Genomic DNA, 18382 nt, shown 5'->3' on the forward strand with positions numbered 1-18382 from the left:
CTGCATGAGTGTTTGTTTGTTTTTTTTTTTCATGGAGCTGAGGATAGTATGTTACTCTTAATATGCAATTTTGTGTTGAATACCATGTATTTTGGGCAATAACCCAGTTTTGTAACGAAATATTGAATGTCGATAAAATATTCTGAAAGAAAAATTGAATGTTGATGAAATATCCATGAGCTCAGATATAGGTCTAAGAAATTTTTATCTATGAATTTCTTCGTTTCTTTCAATCTTATTTGCTCATTACAATATGGTGTAGTTCTTATGAGAAGGGAAAAATTATAGATATAACAAACAACGACTATTTCACAACATGAAGTAGTTAACACTCGTAGACTCTTGTAGTAGGCGGAGGATAACAGGGAGTGGGAATCAAGTGTAAATCTTCTTTTCGGCGAACAGTAACACCGAAAGCCTCAGTCATGTCCAGGTCTTCATTCTTCATTTCATTGGGGAGTTTCCAATCAAAATAATACAACAACAAAGCAACTGGGAGCTCCACATTCGCCAGACCATAGGAAATCCCCGGACATATTCTCCTTCCAGCACCAAACGGGATATATTCAAAATTGGTTCCCTTGTAGTCAATAGAGCTATCAACGAACCGTTCAGGATAAAAGATTTCAGGCTCCGTCCAGAACTTTGGATCTCTACCAATTGCCCATGCATTAATAACTACCTTTGTTTTGACGGGTATTTTATATCCAGCTATCTCACAGGTCTCTCTGCATTCTCTCGGAAGTAGCAAGGGAGCAGAAGGGTGTAATCTCAATGTCTCTTTGATAACTAAGTTCAAATATTTCATATCCTTGATGCCAGTTTCATCAACATGTCCTTTTCTGTTAAACACTTCTCTATCTTGTGCCATTTTCATTGTTCTTGGATTCTTTATCATCTCTGCCATTACCCAATCCACAACTGTGGATGATGTCTCACTTCCAGCACCAAAGATGTCCTGAAATAGTTAAGTTAGCTACATAAGTTTAACTAATTTATATGATACCAACTACAACAATCCCTCTTAATATTTATATTTTGTTTCGTCCAATCAAACAAGTAAAATGCTTCTAGAAATCGCTTTCAAAAAATCAACCTAACAATATATTCAAATATCTTGGACTCAGTAGTTTATTATTTGGATTAATTACAAAATACCCCTCAAACGTCTCATAATATTTTCATATCCAACTATCAGTTTTTTGCATTTGCATACCTTAAATTTCATTCCGTTATCATTTTATATCTTAACCACTAATACCGTTAAAATTCAAAGGGTTTTTTCGTCACTTCAGTGAATTTACAATTTTTGACATTTATTTTTTGTTGAAATTATCAAATATTAATAGTTTGTCAAAATTACAAGTTTTGAAACATAAAATGGATAAAAATAACTAGAAGAATTCATATATATTTTTATGGAATAATGTTAAGCAAAACAAAATTAAATGAAAAATTGATCAAAAAAAATTAAATAAATTAGTAGCCAATAAGAAACAATTCAATCACACAACCGATTGGTTTTGGTGTCCATTGGTGAACATACGTTCTCGGATTTGAGCAACACTAGAAACAATCCCAATGAAAAAATTTAATTTAAGTTACAAATTTTTTTTTTATCTGAATTACAAAGTTTAATCAAGAAAATTTAATTTTAATTAAAAAATTGATGAATTGGCGGAAATGTCCTACAATATTAGTAGATGTTAACGGTGTTAGTGGTCAAGGTATCAAAATACTAATGGAATGAAACTTAAGGTATGCAAATGCAAAAATCTGATAGTTCGGTTTGAAAATGAAAATAGCCTCATAATTCGGGGGGTATTTTGTAATTAATCCTTCTCATTCTGAAACTATTACACTTTTGATAGTTTTGCATCTTTATCATAGTGAACATATCCTTGCTCTCTCCTCCTCCTTCAATCACATGATGTTTGTTTTCTTTCTTCAATTGTTCTTTTTTTTTTCTTTTTCTTTTTGTGGTGCTGAAAGATTACCACAAATTAATGCAGGATTTAAGGAGTCGAGCTGAAAAACATAGTTAGGGTATGTTTGGGAGTGCTTTTGAGAGATCGAGCCAGAAACACTTTTGAACTAATAAAGAAAATTAATCATGAATACAAAATAATTGTAAAGAAAAATAGAATGTGTCTCGGTTGAGGGTATAGAAGCACTTGAAAGTGATTTTCAAAAGCACTTGACAAGTGCTTCCTTGTGAAAAAAAAAAAAAAACACTTTTCAAATTTTGAAAAAGTGTATCCAAAAACACTTTTGAACTAATAAAGAAAATGACTAAATATTCGTTACTCCTTATACTTTTGCATGAAAAACAGTTTAGTCCAAAATTTTAAAATTAAACAGTTTAGTCCTTATTCTTTCTAATTCTCACACAACATATCCTAAAATGACTATTATACCCCTCACTTTTTTTTTTTTTTTCTGCCCCTCTCTCTCTCTCTCTCTCTATATATATATATATATACACACACACACACACACACATATATATATATATATGTGTGTGTATATATATGTGTGTGTGTGTGTATAGAGAGAGAGAGAGAGAGAGAGAGAGATATATATATATATATATACACACACACACTATATATATATATATATATGTATGTGTGTGTGTGTGTGTATATAGAGAGAGAGAGAGAAAAAAAAAAGTGAGGGGTATAATAGTCATTTTAGGATATGTTGTGCGAGAAATATTAGAAAAAATAAGGACTAAACTGTTTAATTTAAAAAATTTAGACTAAACTGTTTTTCATGCAAAAGTATGAGGAATAACGAGTATTTAATCCTAAAGAAAATCAATCATGAATACAAAATAATTGTAAAGAAAAATAGAATGTGTCTCAGTTGAGGTATAGAAGCACTTGAAAGTGATTTTCAGAAGCACTTGACAAGTGTTTTCTCATAAAAAATAAAATAAAATAATAATAAAACAAAAAAAAGCACTTTTCAAATTTTGAAAAAGTGTATTTAGGTCTTTCAAAAACCAAGGGAGGATTTCAAATCCAAGCTTATTTAGAAGTAACTCGAAGCTTGGAATTCGAAAGACTATCGGCTGTGAACTTTGTTTCTCTCAGAAGGAAAAGAAAAAAAGAAAAAAAAAAAAGCAATTGAAGAAAAATATATTTGGAAAGAGTATTCAAGCTTGGAAAGACTAGCAAGTTAATTAATTCATATAACAATAGAAAGCACAAGGAAAGCGTGAATACAAAGTTAACTAATAAAGAAAAGGGTTATTATCACAAATGGTACCTGAACTATATCTCAATCTTATCGATGGTACCTAAACTTCAATTTTGATCACAACCAGTACCCGAACTTTTCGATTTCATTTTAAATGGTACCTAAGGCCACATTCGGTCACTATTCCGGCCAAAAAAGCCAAATCTAAAATATAAAAAAATTTAAAAAAAGTTCAAGGCAAGTCTATTACCAAAAAAATCATCACTATATATGATTGCAACCCTTGAAATCATCAAAGATCATCACTATGATTGCCTTTACATGCCATTTTTAGTTGGAATAGTGACTGGAGGTGGCTCTAGGTACCATTTAAAATGAAATCGAAAAGTTCAGGTACTGGTTGTGATCAAAATTGAAGTTCAGGTACCATCGATAAAATTGAGGTATAGTTCAGGTACCATTTGTGATAATAACCCTAAAGAAAAATATAACAAGCTTCCTTATTCACAGTTTTCTTGTGTTTTTATTGTTATATTTTTCTTGGTTTCTTTGTGAATCAATTGTCAATGGCTAGAGTCATAGATAATTAATTAAGGAGCCAGGATCAAGTCTCTTAGGCCGGAAGTAATTGAGCAAATACTAGTCATTAGAAGTATAAATTGAGCTCGATCGACATGATGTATATATGGATCGGACAACCTAATTATAAGAGACATAGCAAACTATGGGATTAATTTATAAATCTCTATATGTACGTACATATATACTTACTTACCTGGATTACAGCTTTGATGTTTTCAACAGTTAGAGAAAACTTCAGGCAACTATGATCGTGATACTTTAAGAGTACATCTACCAAGTCTTCCTCTGCTTTACCCTCGCCCTGAGATTTTGTTGTTGTCTTGCCTTCTTTATGTTCTTTGATGATATCTTCCATTATCATGTCAGCTTCATTATGCAGCTTCTCGAGTTTAGTTCTCATTCCACTAATCACATGCAGCAAATTGACGGAAGGGAAAAAATCTGCAAGTGCAAAGCCTCCTGTCACTTTTGCAGCTTCCTTCCCAATATAAATGGCTTTTTCATGGTCTTTACTTTTTTTACCAAAGGCTGCTCTCGAAGTTATGCAGTATGTGCATGAGTAGATTTCCTCAGTGAGATTGATGGGTGATCCCGGCCTTGATGCAATCCATTTAATGAGTTTCAAGACCTCTTCTTCCCTAATTCGTCGAAACGATTGGACACGCTTTGTGCTTAAAAGCTCTAGCATGCAAATCTTTCGTAGTTCTCTCCAGTATTCACCATATGGTGAAAAACCAATGTTTGTACCACGGTAAGTCAAGATCCTGGTAGCAAGGGTATGGGGTCTCGTTGCAAAGATGGCGTCGTGGGTTTTCATCACCTCCTTGGCACACTCTGCTGACGAAACAACTAGGGTTGGAACTTCTCCAAGCCTCAAGTACATAAGAGGTCCATATATCTCAGCCAAGTCTCTGAGGCCGTGATGGGGTAGACAGTCAACGAGCTGGTGCAAGTTTCCTATGAAGGGTAGCGTCCATGGTCCGGGGGGTAAGTTTGAAGTGGAGTCTTTGGTTTTGCCTCGCTTGGCTATTTTCAGTAGTGCAATGAGAAAGAGAGAAAATATAAGCAGAGCTTGTAAGGAAGGAGATTGAAGCAGCTCCATGAAATAAATAATGAAGCAGCTGGTAGTTTAGTCTGGATAATTGAAGCTAATTGGTGAAATTGCATGCATGCATTTTACATTTATATATGGAACTAGCTAATTGGTATTTTGCATTTTACATTTATTATATGAAGTTTTTTTTTTTTGGAAACATGTCGGTCCTAGGATTTTAATTTTGTGAGGGCGAGGTTTTTGGTTAATATGTATTGCACCCGACGATCGAGTACAGTAAAATTCAGAAAGAATATATATATATATAAACACACACATATATAAAATTAATATATAAAGCTATAACTATATGTTGAATTTCATTTTAAGTGAGGTTGCCCTTGATTTTTATTGAACTTTTTCATAGCTTATATGGTAAACAAGTTAATTATACATAATTTTACAAAGTTGAGTGACAACACCAGCACACACTAAACATGAGCTAGGTCTACGGTCTACCAGAGTACCCATAGCTAGGTCCAGAACTTAATAGCTTTAATATTACCAACAATAACGTATACCTAGAGTAATAAGATCTCTAGAATGTAGGATGCATTTCCAAGTCATAAAATGATTAATTGGCCTGCGTTTTAAGCTTGAAGAAAGAGAATTTTCTAAGATATTTTTGCGTTACTAACTCCACCCACCAATTATCATGATCTGTTAACCTTTTCCAGCCAAACTTGGCCAAAACAGCATTATTAAAGAAAGCGGCAGGTCGAATTCACAATCCCCCCAAAGCCTTAGGGAAACACACTGTCTTCACAGGAGGGGACGAAGCATCATCTCTCCATAAAACTTTCTTCACAGACTTGTCAATAACTTTTGGGGTGATTCTAGTTGGACCTCCAAATTTGCTATTTGGACATCCCATACTTAGTACACCTCTAATTTACTTTTTAGAATACTTGAAAAGCTAAGTAGACATCCTTATTTTTACCAAAACGCCCTTGAACACGAGACACAACAATCTGTTATTCTACTTTTTATCTATATCTTCAACCACAAGAAGAAGACTGAATCAAAATCACATGATATTTCTCTCTTATGAGCAGTTCTATCCTCCACCAAAATTTATCAGAGGATTGGTTCTTGATCTTGATATATTGTTGGAATCCCTTTGAATTGGCTAAAAGAAGGATTTCAAGGGCTTTTGGTTGGAATATCGAGTAATAACTATATCATAATAGTTTAAGAAAATTCCAAATTATTTTAGGAAAACTGAATTGGGAAAGAATTGAGTCGTGCTTTCATTGATAATAGGGGTCTCTTTATATAGAGGATTACAAGCATAGAGATAGAGTTGTACATGGAAACATAATCGTACATTGATTGGATATCTACTAAGATTCTAATATCTCTAACATAAACCTATTTCAACTAGAGCAAGTAACCTCGAGTTTGGGCCAGACACATATTCTGCATTTACTTAACACTCCCCCTTGTGTCGCCCAAACGTGGTGCTCCTCTCGTTGCCTCATTAAAAACCTTGCCGAGTAACAAAAATCATGTGGGACAAAAATAACCTCGGTCGAAGGGGAAAAAGAGCACAACACACCCTTCACGTTTCGAGACCATACATGTAGACATCTCCCCCTGATGACAACGATCATGGGAGTTCGGATAACTTTAGCAAACAATGCTTGCAATATGTTTCTCTAACGTGGATTTAGGCAGTGACTAAGTAAACAAGTCTGTCACATTGTCCTCAGATCGAACCTGGTTCAGTCTGATCTTGAGGAGAGTCTGTTGTTGCTGATTATGCTTGGTGTTGTCGCTTTTGATGTAGCCTTGCTTCATTTGCTCAAAGCAAGCAACATTATTCTCATAAATGCTCGTAGGCTCATCTTGTGGTAGACTTCAAACCACAACTGCTTCAAACATGAGTAATTATGGATCCAATCCATATACATTCACGAACCACTTCGTGAAGAGCAATAATCTCTGCATGGTTCAAAGATATAGCACCTAAGGTCTATTCTGTAGACCTCCAAGATATCGCGGTCTTTACCCATGGTGAATACTTAACCCTTTTAGGAATAACCTTTGTGTGGGTCAGAGAGATACCCAGCATCAGTAAAACCTTCTAAAACACTAATGTTGTTTTGAGATGCAGATAAAGGATGCAGGCCAGTGTTGGCGGCATTCCTGGTATGTGACGGGTCCGAATCAATTATCTCTCTGTAGGGATAGAGCAAGCCCATATCAATAGTACATTTCAAGTATCGAAAGATATCTTTTACATCAATCCAATGGCGTCGCGTTGGCGCAGAGCTATACCTAGCTAACAAGTTCACAGCATATGAGATGTCCAGTCTTGTGCATTGAGTTAAGTACAATAATGTGCCTATTGTACTTAAGTAAGGCACTTCTGCCTCTAGCACATCTTTGTCATCATCCTTTGGACGAAGAGGATCCTTTTTAGGATCAAGACTACGGACGATCATGGGGGTGCTTGAAGGCTTGACCTTGTCAAAATGCCAAAGCATCTATCAACACGATGCTCAAGTTCCAAACCGAGACATAATCGTGTTCTCCCAAAATCATTCATCTCAAAGTCGGATTTCAAGTGTTCAGCGGTTTCCCTTAACTCTTTAAGGGCTTCCAATGAAGATCATGTCCCACATGAACAGCAATAGAATCCGAAACTTGTCATAGAAACGCGAGGGCGTTTACACACCCTTCCCAATCAAGTAGTCACTTAGTGAGCGTTTCAACCTCTTTTGCAAACGCGCTCCGTGGTTTAGAGTCATTTGACTTGGGTAAATAAAATTCATCATGAACCTTCATGTGTATTCCGTATCTAGATCCCCATAGAGATACATAGTGACCACATTTATAAGCTGCATGTTCAGTTATACAGAAACTACCAAACTGACAAGATAGTAGAGTGCAATGACATCCATTACGAGAGAATATGTCTCATTGTAGTCGATTCCAGGGCGTTTTGTGAGAAGCCTTGCTCCATAAGGCGAGATTACCATCTCCTTTTCTCGTCACACTTTCTAACAAAGACCCATTAGTCAATAGGTTTTATGTCAGGAGGTGTTGGCATCACTGGCTCAAAAACCTTCCTCTTCGTTAGAGAATTTAACTTAACCTGGATCACATCTTTTTATTTAAGCCAAATCTCTCTAAGTTGGCATTCATTCATCAACGGAGTGTGGTTCGATATCATTGGACTCAACAAACTCATGCGCAACTATATCATCAATTATGATGGAGTTTCTATCCCACGTCTCATGTACACTAGTGTAATTTTCATAGAGCTCTATATTCTCAAGAATAGGTTCTGACGTTGAGGCGTCCCCTAACGATAACCATAATCCAGAAGATTCTCATGAGACGGATTTTGAGTGTTGATGATCAAAAGATTGGTGTAACATGGGTTCAATTAAGTATGAGAACCTAGTGTACTACGGCTACATAATTGTAATTATATGTATGTAACATGGGTTCAATTAAGTATGAGAACCTAGTGTACTACGCCTATACGCCTAGTTGGGAGATACAATTAAGAGTGTGATTATAAGGGAGCGGAGTGCCATCGCAATAAGCTTTCATTACAATGGGGTCATCAGTCACCGGCCTATATGGCTGTATCATACGTACACGCAAACTCGTGTTTCAAAACGATTGATCATTCATGCAGGCGCGGTCTTAGACTCTTAGCTTTTGCCACAACGCCGCCCTACGGCAAGTACGAGGTCCATGTTTTATCACGTTGATATATTTGTCGTACTTGGTCTACTAATAATCAATAATCATTAAGGGTGTCCTTTGACTTTACAACAGTTAGGAACCTTCAATCATTAATGATCATTAATTTTAATCAGAGCTACTTCCACCCACCCAAGTGAGCACGCACCCGGATCACTGGATCAGTAACGGGTGCGTGTATTACACGCGCTGTCCCGTGCTATTTTGGTAAAAAATAAGTGGGTAACTCAGTCAATTTAGGCCTCATAAAAAAGCCCGCGGATCAAGTGGGCCGATGGAGGCCCGCCGGCCCTGAGGGCTAAAAGCCCGGCCCGTTAAAAAGCCCGCAAAGCCCGCCTCGGGTGGGTAGTGGGCCGGCCCGCAAAAAGCCCCTAAAAGCCCGGCCCGCCAAAGGCCCGCTAGGCCCGGCCCGTAAAATATTATATATATATATATATATATGTGTGTGTGTGTGTGTGTGTGTGTGTGTGTGTGTTATATATAGATATATCTATATATGTGTGTGTGTTTATAATATATATATATATATATATATATATATATATATATATATATATATATATTCTAAATATCGGTTGACCAATTCGATCGGATTCGAAAATATGGTGAAATTGGCTAAATTTTTTACCACACTCATAATTTATTGTAATAAACTCATCCAACGGTCGGTTTTTCCATTTTCTTTGAATTGATAGGGGTTGCTCTTAGGAGTGTATGATATATAAATATAGGTTTATAAGAGTAAATACGTTTGACCTAGTTGATCGAATTCGAAACGATAACCAAATTTGCTAGATTTTTTACAACCACCATAAAATATTACAATCTCTCAATCGAGCGGTTGGTTTCTCCAAATTCATCTTCCACTTCATGGTTGTTTTAGAATGGACCTCAACAATTTAAATGCAATGTATAAGTCATACAACTTTAGGAGACAAATTAGTATAGGCCAACGTATTTGTAATTAAAAATTGAAATTTTTATCTTATGTCCACACACATCCATCGATGAATTATTTACAAGCGTGATGTAAAAAAATAAACAAATTTTGCATTCATCACGCCATCGGTCAACCAAGAAAACATGCAAGTGACTACAGTTGACTAATCCGATCGAGTTCGAAACTATGGTGAAATTGACTAAATTTTTAACCACACTCATAATTTATTGTAATAATCACATCCAACGGTCGGTTTTCCCATTTTCTTTGAATTGATAGGGGTTGCTCTTTGGAGCGTGTGATATATAAATATAGGTTTAGAAGAGTAACTAGGTTTGACCTAATTGATCGAATTCAAAATGATAACCAAATTGGCTAGATTTTTTACAACCACCATAAAATATTACAATCTCTCAATCGAGCGGTTGATTTCGCCAAATTCATCTTCCACTTCATGGTTGTTTTAGAATGGACCTCAACAATTTAAATGCAATGTATAAGTCATACAACTTTAGGAAGAAAATTGGTATAGGCCAATGTGTTTGTAATTAAAATTAATTTTTTTTATCTTATGTCCATGCACATCCATCGATGGAATATATACAAACGTGATGTGAAAAAATAAGCACGTTTCGCGGTTGTCACGCCATCGGTCAACAAAGAAAACATATAAGTGACTACGGTTGACCAATCCGATCGAATTCGAAAATATGGTGAAATTGGCTAAATTTTTTATCACACTCATAATTTATTGTAATAAACTCATCCAACGGTCGGTTTTTTCATTTTCTTTGAATTGATAGGGGTTGCTCTTTGGAGTGTATGATATATAAATATAGATTTATAAGAGTAACTACGTTTGACCTAGTTGATCGAATTCGAAACGATAACCAAATTGGCTAGATTTTTTACAACCACCATAAAATATTACAATCTCTCAATCGAGCGGTTGATTTCTCCAAATTCATCTTCCACTTCACGGTTGTTTTAGAATGGACCTCAACAATTTAAATGCAATGTATAAGTCATACAACTTTAGGAGACAAATTAGTATAGGCCAACATATTTGTAATTAAAAATTGAAATTTTTATCTTATGTCCACACACATCCATCGATGAAATATTTACAAACGTGATGTAAAAAAATAAGCAAGTTTTGCGTTCATCACGCCATCGGTCAACCAAGAAAACATGCAAGTGACTACAATTGACCAATCCGATCGAATTTGAAACTATGGTGAAATTGACTAAATTTTTAACCACACTCTTATTTTATTGTAATAATCACATCCAACGGTCAGTTTTCTCATTTTCTTTGAATTTCTATATGTTGCTCTTTGGAGTGTATGATGTATAAATATAGATTTATAAAAAATTAGTGCCTTTAAAAATTTATTTATCAATAAATTAGTATCTATATATAAATAAAGATTTTTTTTTGGTACAATATAGAATTATAGATATGTTATCTTTGATTGTATTTGATCATTATCCAATGAATTTCCAAAGCTTGATTAAAAAAAAAAAAATTTGTGTCTTTAAATATTTATTTATACATAAAGCCCGCAAGGCCCGGCCCAAAAAAGCCCGCAAAGCCAAGCCCGGCCCTGCCCGAAAAAGCCCGCAAAGCCCGCTTTATATGGACGGGCTTGGATCCGTCTATTTTTAATAAAGCCCGGCCCGGCCCGTTGACGACCCCTAACTTGTCTACTGTTTGCAGCACCATGGGTATTTCACTATTTCTGCAAACTCAATAATTAAGACTTGACTTGTGTCTCACTACACCAACCAAATCCACCTATCAAAAGATAAACTAATCAAATCCACCATCAAAACCCCAAATCAGATCAAGGAATCAATACCAAATGGAATTGCAAGCAATTTTTTTTTTTTTTTTTTTTTTTTTTAAACGCCAACCCATTCCCACCCTTGATGGGGCTCGAACTCCTGGCCTCTTATGTATGAGACCAAAGCCTTACCACCCCACCAAGCAATTGGGTATTCTGATATTTGATGAAATCCCAATCGAGTGCAACAAATCTTTCCTGCATACCCATTATTTCTCACTCAAAATTGTATCAATCCAAAAACTCAAATACCCAAGTCCTCAATTTCCTTTCTTTGCCGAGTATGAGAAATATCAAAGTATTCAAGCTTAGAAAACGACTGCTGGATTAGCCGATGATTATTCCTCTGAAAACCCACGAGCCGACCCGGATACCCTGGCTGAGTCCGCCTTCATCTCCGCCGTTTCAGCTTCACCCATCCCCTCAGCCTTCATCTTTTTCCGTTGACTGAACAGTGTTTAGCGTAAATAGAAGTTATTTGAAAAAAAAAAGTGGGAAGTTATCTGAAATTGTGGATGGTTATTGCAGACATAGGTAGTTAATTATCTGAAAATTATTTATTTTATGTTTTACATAATTTTAAATTTTGTCATTTACCATATTACCACTCAATTATTAAAAATTATCTATGATTAATATAAGGTCTAAGGATTTTATTGTCTTTTCACACCAACTTTGACTAACAAATCCTCTTCTCTGAATAATAGTATAGATAATATAATTTTTCAACATGTCTTCCGAGAAGGCAATGTGACAGCCAAATATATAGCTAGTATAGGTAAAAATTTCCCATAATTGTATAATTCTTTTAATCAGCGCTCCTTTTGAGTGTAGAGTTGATTGAGCATCTCAGAGAATGAATGGACACACTACCAAATTCTTTGGAGCATCTCTTTTCCTACTTGGACATTTTAGGCACTTTTCGGAGAAATGCAACAATATTGCTTTTCAGAAAATATAACAATCAATCATCTTGCTAGTGTATGACATAAAATTCACCAGAATTGTGTTTGATTTACACATTCCTATTGTTAGTATAAGTTGTGATCTAGTTCTGAATGATCACCTTTATTAAAGGATCACAAGTATATAAACTCAAGAACAAAAGACATGCTAAACATAATTATATCTATTAAAAAAGAGAAGACACATACCTGATGTGGGGAGGAGTCGAACATCATTAGTGTAAGCCGTAGTCTTCTGTGGGTCTCTAATTCTGAGTAATCTCTCAATGGGGCGAGTGACTGTAGAATTCATTGTCTAGTGACAGGATCGACCTCGGATTTCACCCCGAAATCCGAAGAAGTCCTATGGGGCTCACCTTAAGAGAAATTCTACCAGAAATTCAGTAAAACTTCACCTAAAAATGGACTACCCAACCCTACGGAAACAACTGAACACTTCTAATCATATAAATCGTTTCTCAACCCCTAGAGCCGACCTGCTCTACATAACCACAATCACCCACTCACTCAAATACAACAGGGCTCACAGCCTCTAAGGTCACAATCAATATACAAATCTCAAATCATAAATCATACTCGAACATACACTCGCAATATACGTGCCTCAGATCAATAATCATCACGGCCACCAGTTCATCCTCTTTCTCCTGGTACCACAATAACAATCATGACCACCATTACATCCTCTCTCTTCTGGTGTCACAACAATATCACTTTCGGCCACCAATTCATCCCATCTCTCTTGGTGCCACGTCTCTGATCAAGGTCACCACTTCATCCCCTCTCTTTTGGTGCCTCAACATCAACAGTGACCACCAGTACATCCCCTCTTTTTTGGTGCCATAAATTCATTAAATTGAGACCACTAGTCCATCCCCTCTCGTAGTAGTGTCTCTAATCACATAACACATCCAATCCAAGCAATACCTAACTGACAATCATGTTATATCTCAATCAATATTCATAACACCCATAATTCAATAACAATCCAGGAGTCCATAATTCATAACCAAAAATTTCATCCAAGCAATTATCCTATATCACACATAAACTCATATCCAAGACAATCATCGGGACTCACAATTTACAAGCAAACACAAATCTGAAGTATTAATAAAAGATCTTAAACAATAGTCGACACTCAAATCATATACTCTAATGAAAATAATTTAATATAACTAACTTCAAATTCGAAACGGAACTCCAAAACCCTAATTTAATAATTCATCACTATTTCCGAAAGTACGAGTTCTCATCAAAAATAGCCCAAACTTCAATAGTGTCATCAACTCAATAATACAATTATCCTAAGAAAAACTCAGAATGATCCAACAGTCGGATCGTCACGATCGAAACCCGAAGTTCACGAAACTACAAGAATACAGTCACCCATCAAGCAATTGCCAAAGTCAACAAATATTATATCAACATGTTCGTAATGTCAAACTCTATTTAACTAGGTTAAACATAAGGCCAGGAACAGAGGCATACACCCTCAGAAGTAGTGGCACTTGGGTCCCACGCGCCGCTGACTCCAACCCTGAATTAGGTCACAGTACCTGTGCTAAAATCTTCACAACAACATGCCCAACAACTTTCATAACTACAACAAAGTCCAGAAATGCATAGGTTGGCCAGAATTTACCTCAAAAGAAAACCGTCCGATTTTTCCCCAAAAAATTCCGAAGCTCGATTCTCCCTCCTCGCTTTGAATCGTCCCAAGCTGTTTGGTGGGTTTGATCAGCACCTCAGGGGCTCCAAAACCCAACAAGAATCATCACCGAAGGTGGTTGGAAACGTGAGTTCCGGTCAGGTACCCGAAACAGCGTCGTCACCCCATTTTTGCTTCGATTCGCGGCCGTGGGCGGTTGACCGTGGAGGAGGAGCCGGAGAGAAAAGAGGAATACAGTTTCGGCCCAAATTGGAAAGTTTCCCCTTTTTTCATGCTATTTATAAAAACTTCCCGAAACAGTAACTTTTACATTTTTGAGCATAAATTTAGCATACGAACTCCAATTCGAGAATGCCATACGTCCGCGAACTCGGTTTAACATGCACTACAACTTTCCAGAAGAAAGTTTCCTCAAAAAACAAACATATCAAAAAGTCATTTTTCGATCCCCTAAAAAATTGAAATGAAGGTAAAAGTAAAGAGTTTAATCGTTTACCGTCCAAATGACCATTAAATGAGTAAATTAAGGTACGGGATTTAACATCTAGAGAATGTAGAGACCTCAACTTATATAAAGGTTGGTAATTAATATTCTTCCCACAAAAGTAATAAATCCTAATACTAAAGCAATTACTCCTCTATATTATGTTTCAATATACATTACTCGATATTCAAGAATATATAATTAACAAGAGAATAAGAGTTTACTTAGATCCATTTCATGTGTGCATCATTGTTAAATCTTGAGCAAGCAGTAGATTGATTTCTATATTGCTACTCCTAATTTGGGAATTGGTAGATTACTCGAAGAGATTTATTGAGTTATATGGTGTAATCCGATATCTTAGTTACTTAATTCATCATCAAGATCTTTATCTATTTTCATTGTCTTAATATTTGCATGTCTAGCTAAATCACAATCAAATTTTATTCAACTAGATTAGCGTTAAATGAATTTTGGTTCGATTACTTTTTCCTATTTCATACATTCCCTGTGGGTTCAATTAATTTATTTTTGTATAAAATGACGTTTTCTATTTCATAGTGTATTTTCTACCATGGGATCTTCCTCTTCATCTTTTGGTATGGTCGAACGATGGAGTAAGGATTCAAGAAGTCTGCTTATGCTTTCTTTTCCCTTACTTTTCTTTTTCTCTTCGTCAATTTTTCTTTCCGCTAACCACTTTGCAAGATTTTGAATGGTTGGTACGAGTTCATTACCTGTTTAAGTTTTGATCATAGAAAAAATCCTTTCAAATAAAAAACGATAATGAAATATGCAGTTAGCCTTAAATAAATTGTGAGTGAAGGGGTGACCACTAATTATACCGATATTTATCACAATTAATCGATCAATGGCAAGCAATAGGGTAACTTTTCTCTCTCTAGGGGCATTAGACAGGGAACCCCAATTAGACAATTAAACAAATCCACTTGTAGAACTAAAAACTATATTAGTCCCTCTCTTCCCCTAGTGTGCTGAGAATTTCCAACATTCTGTTTGCTAATGACTGTTTGAGCTTTGGTAGGGCTACTTCCTCTTCTGCAAGGAACATTTCTAGAATCTTCATGAATTTATTGATGCTTCAGGTTAGAAAATAAATATGTACAAATCTTCCATACAGTTTTTGCCGAAGGTGAACACCTTTACTAAACTTGATATTTCTGCCATCTTGGGTATTCAACATAGATCGATATTGACAAGTACCTTGGAACCCATAATATCATCGTTTGGAAAGCCTTGTGAATGCTAAAGAACTACTTATCAAAATCTCCAATAAACTATGTGGTTGGAAGAACTCTACTCTGTCTAGAACAGGTATGCTTACCTTATTAAACTCCAATTTAGTAGGCGTGCCTAGCCATATCATGTCCTGTTTTAAATGCCCTACGAAGTGACAAAAGCTATTGACAAGGCTATGAAGAAATTTTTCAATGGAGGTGATTCTCGGCCTCTTCTTATGGCTAGGAGACAGGTGTGTCTCTCTAAGAGCAAGTTCACCCGTTGGGTCACCGGGTCATTTACTATTCACTGCTTTTTAGTGTATATTTTCATTCTCTGGGTCACGAAATACACTGTGCCCGTGACCCAGGGCACGAAATACACTGTGCAGGTCACCATGGTGACCCAGAACACTGTACAGGGTGACCCAGGGCACGAAATACACTGTGCTCGTGACTCAGAGGGTGAAATTAACACTAAAAAGTAGTGAATAGTGGGTGACCTAGTGACCCAACGAGTGAACTTGCTCTAAGGCTTTGGTGGGATTGAGATTAGACTTGCCGCTTTCTTTAATAATGTTGTTTTGGCCAAACTTGGCTAGAAAATTCTAACAGATCATGATAATTGGTGGTGGAGTTAGCAAGGAAAAAATATCTTAGAAAACTTTTTTTCTTCAAGCTTAAATAGCAGGCCAATCATTATATTGCTTGGAAAGGGATAGATTCTAGAAATCTTATTACCCTAAGTATGTGCTGGATTATTAGGTTTTGGACTTTCAATTGGGTCTTTGCCTTCCCTTTAATTAATTTAATTTCTCTAACGGAAGATATGATGTTGATCTAAATGAATATGTTTGTGATTATATGACCAATGGTAATGGTAATATTCCAAAACTTTCTCCTTGCTTGGACCATGATACGATTGAATCTATTATTAGTATTCCTATCCCCTTATTAGTAAGAAATCCTCTCCAACAATTGTGAATTACTTACTCCTCTGTTGCCAGATCTAAGAAGTTAGGAATAATCTTAGGGTCCTTGACTCAATGCACCAAAATCAGCTAAAATTATCCCACTTACCCTAGCAACAAATTTTTATTCCTACTAACCCAATTTGAAGTCAAATGACAATTCTAACCTTAACCTAATTAATAAATTAGTTTTTATGCCACTCTCCATCTCTCTCTGCAGCACGACACACTCTCTTTCTCTCTCTCCCCCCCTTCGCCGGAGAAAGTTTCCCGGCGACGTGGCCAGCTAAATCTCCAACATGGGAGGAGGACGAGGTCGCACTTCACAAGCCTCCTTCAAGCTAGCCAACGTCGAAGCCTTCCTTCCTCCTCCGGTGCTCGTTTCAAGTCCACCTTGTCGGTGTCGAGCGCAGGAGCTTCTCAGAGGATTCCGGTACGGGTTATGAAGGTTCAAGAGTTTGTCTCATGGGTCAGTTGGGTCGCTGGCATCGTGCCGTCTTCTGATGCTAGCGCCGGGATCAATCTGATTTTGAAGTTTGGTCTGAACTGAGAGGAAGTTCATTAAACATCGATGTCTGCAGTTCCAAATTTCGCATATCAAATGTACGGTTTTAGACTTTTAGCAATCATGCTTTGGGCTATTGGTACCGAGCCACTGTTTGTCTTCTTTAATTTTTGCAAGCATTGATTCAATTCCAATATCATCAATGCATGCCTCACAGGCTCACATGTGAAGGGCATAGCCAGTGGAACTAATCATGAAAAGAAATGGAACAAGCGACGTCCCTCTTTTCTTTTCTTCTTTTTTTTTTTTTTTTTTTTTTTGGGAAAATGGAGGTAGAAGGAAGGAAAAAAAAAATTATTGGAGGGCAATACAAGGCTATTGAGGGGCAAACTTTGATTCATTAAACATCGATGCTTGCAGTTCTATTGGGGGGCAATAGAGGTTTATTACCCCTCTATTGGAGGGCAATAGACGTTTTGAATTGATGTAATCTCCTTGTTCTTTTTTCTGTAATCAAAGTTTTATTTGTCTAAATTTAGGGAGATTAGTTCCCATTCTGGCAACTGAAAGTCCTATTGGGAGGCAATAGACGTCTATTGGGGGGCAATAGACCTCTATTTCCCATCTATTAGGGGGCAATAGATGTCTATTGGGGGCAAAAAAACTTTCCGGTGAGATTTTCAGCAAATTCCGGTGGGCGGCAGCCGGTGACTGGAATCTGGTGAAAGTTGACCGGATTCCGGCGGCCGGTGACCGGGCTCCGGCGAAGACTCCCATGGTTTCTCTCTCTCTCTCTCTTTCTCTCTCATTAACAAAGGGGTGAGGGTAAAATGGTATTAAAAAAAATTAAGAAACAAAAAAAAAAAATCTTAATGGGATATTAGGGAAGACCTCCTTAGAGTGTTTTGGGTAAAAGGGAATTAAAAAAACTTAATGGGATAAGTGGGAAAAAAATCTCTAAAAATTGGGTAAATGGACAAAAACCCATAATCTTATTTTCAAGCTTGTCCCGGCTTTCCCTATATTGGTAACAACTACGTACAAGCACTCCCCTCAAGCTATCTTGAGCTCTCAAGAAAGTTATCCATCTTGAAAATTTTGTCAAGCTCAACTTCGATGGCTCTTTCACAAACACTAAAAATAATTCTTCGGGCTTTGTCA

At 36.4% G+C, this 18382-nt stretch overlaps 1 protein-coding gene across 1 annotated transcript; it reads right to left on the reverse strand.

Moving 5' to 3' along the window:
* Positions 1-225: 225 nt before the first annotated feature.
* On the reverse strand, positions 226-4920 carry LOC133733594 (cytochrome P450 71D11-like). Its single transcript, XM_062161234.1, has 2 exons — positions 3980-4920; positions 226-958 (listed from the first exon to the last, which is right to left on the reverse strand). Exons 1-2 carry the CDS (start codon positions 4886-4888, stop codon positions 326-328), a joined length of 1542 nt encoding a protein of 513 aa, XP_062017218.1. The 5' UTR covers positions 4889-4920; the 3' UTR covers positions 226-325.
* Between the last annotated feature and the right edge of the window lie 13462 nt (positions 4921-18382).

The sequence above is a fragment of the Rosa rugosa genome, chromosome 2 (assembly GCF_958449725.1).
Source record: "Rosa rugosa chromosome 2, drRosRugo1.1, whole genome shotgun sequence".
NCBI classification, from domain to species: Eukaryota; Viridiplantae; Streptophyta; class Magnoliopsida; order Rosales; family Rosaceae; genus Rosa; species Rosa rugosa.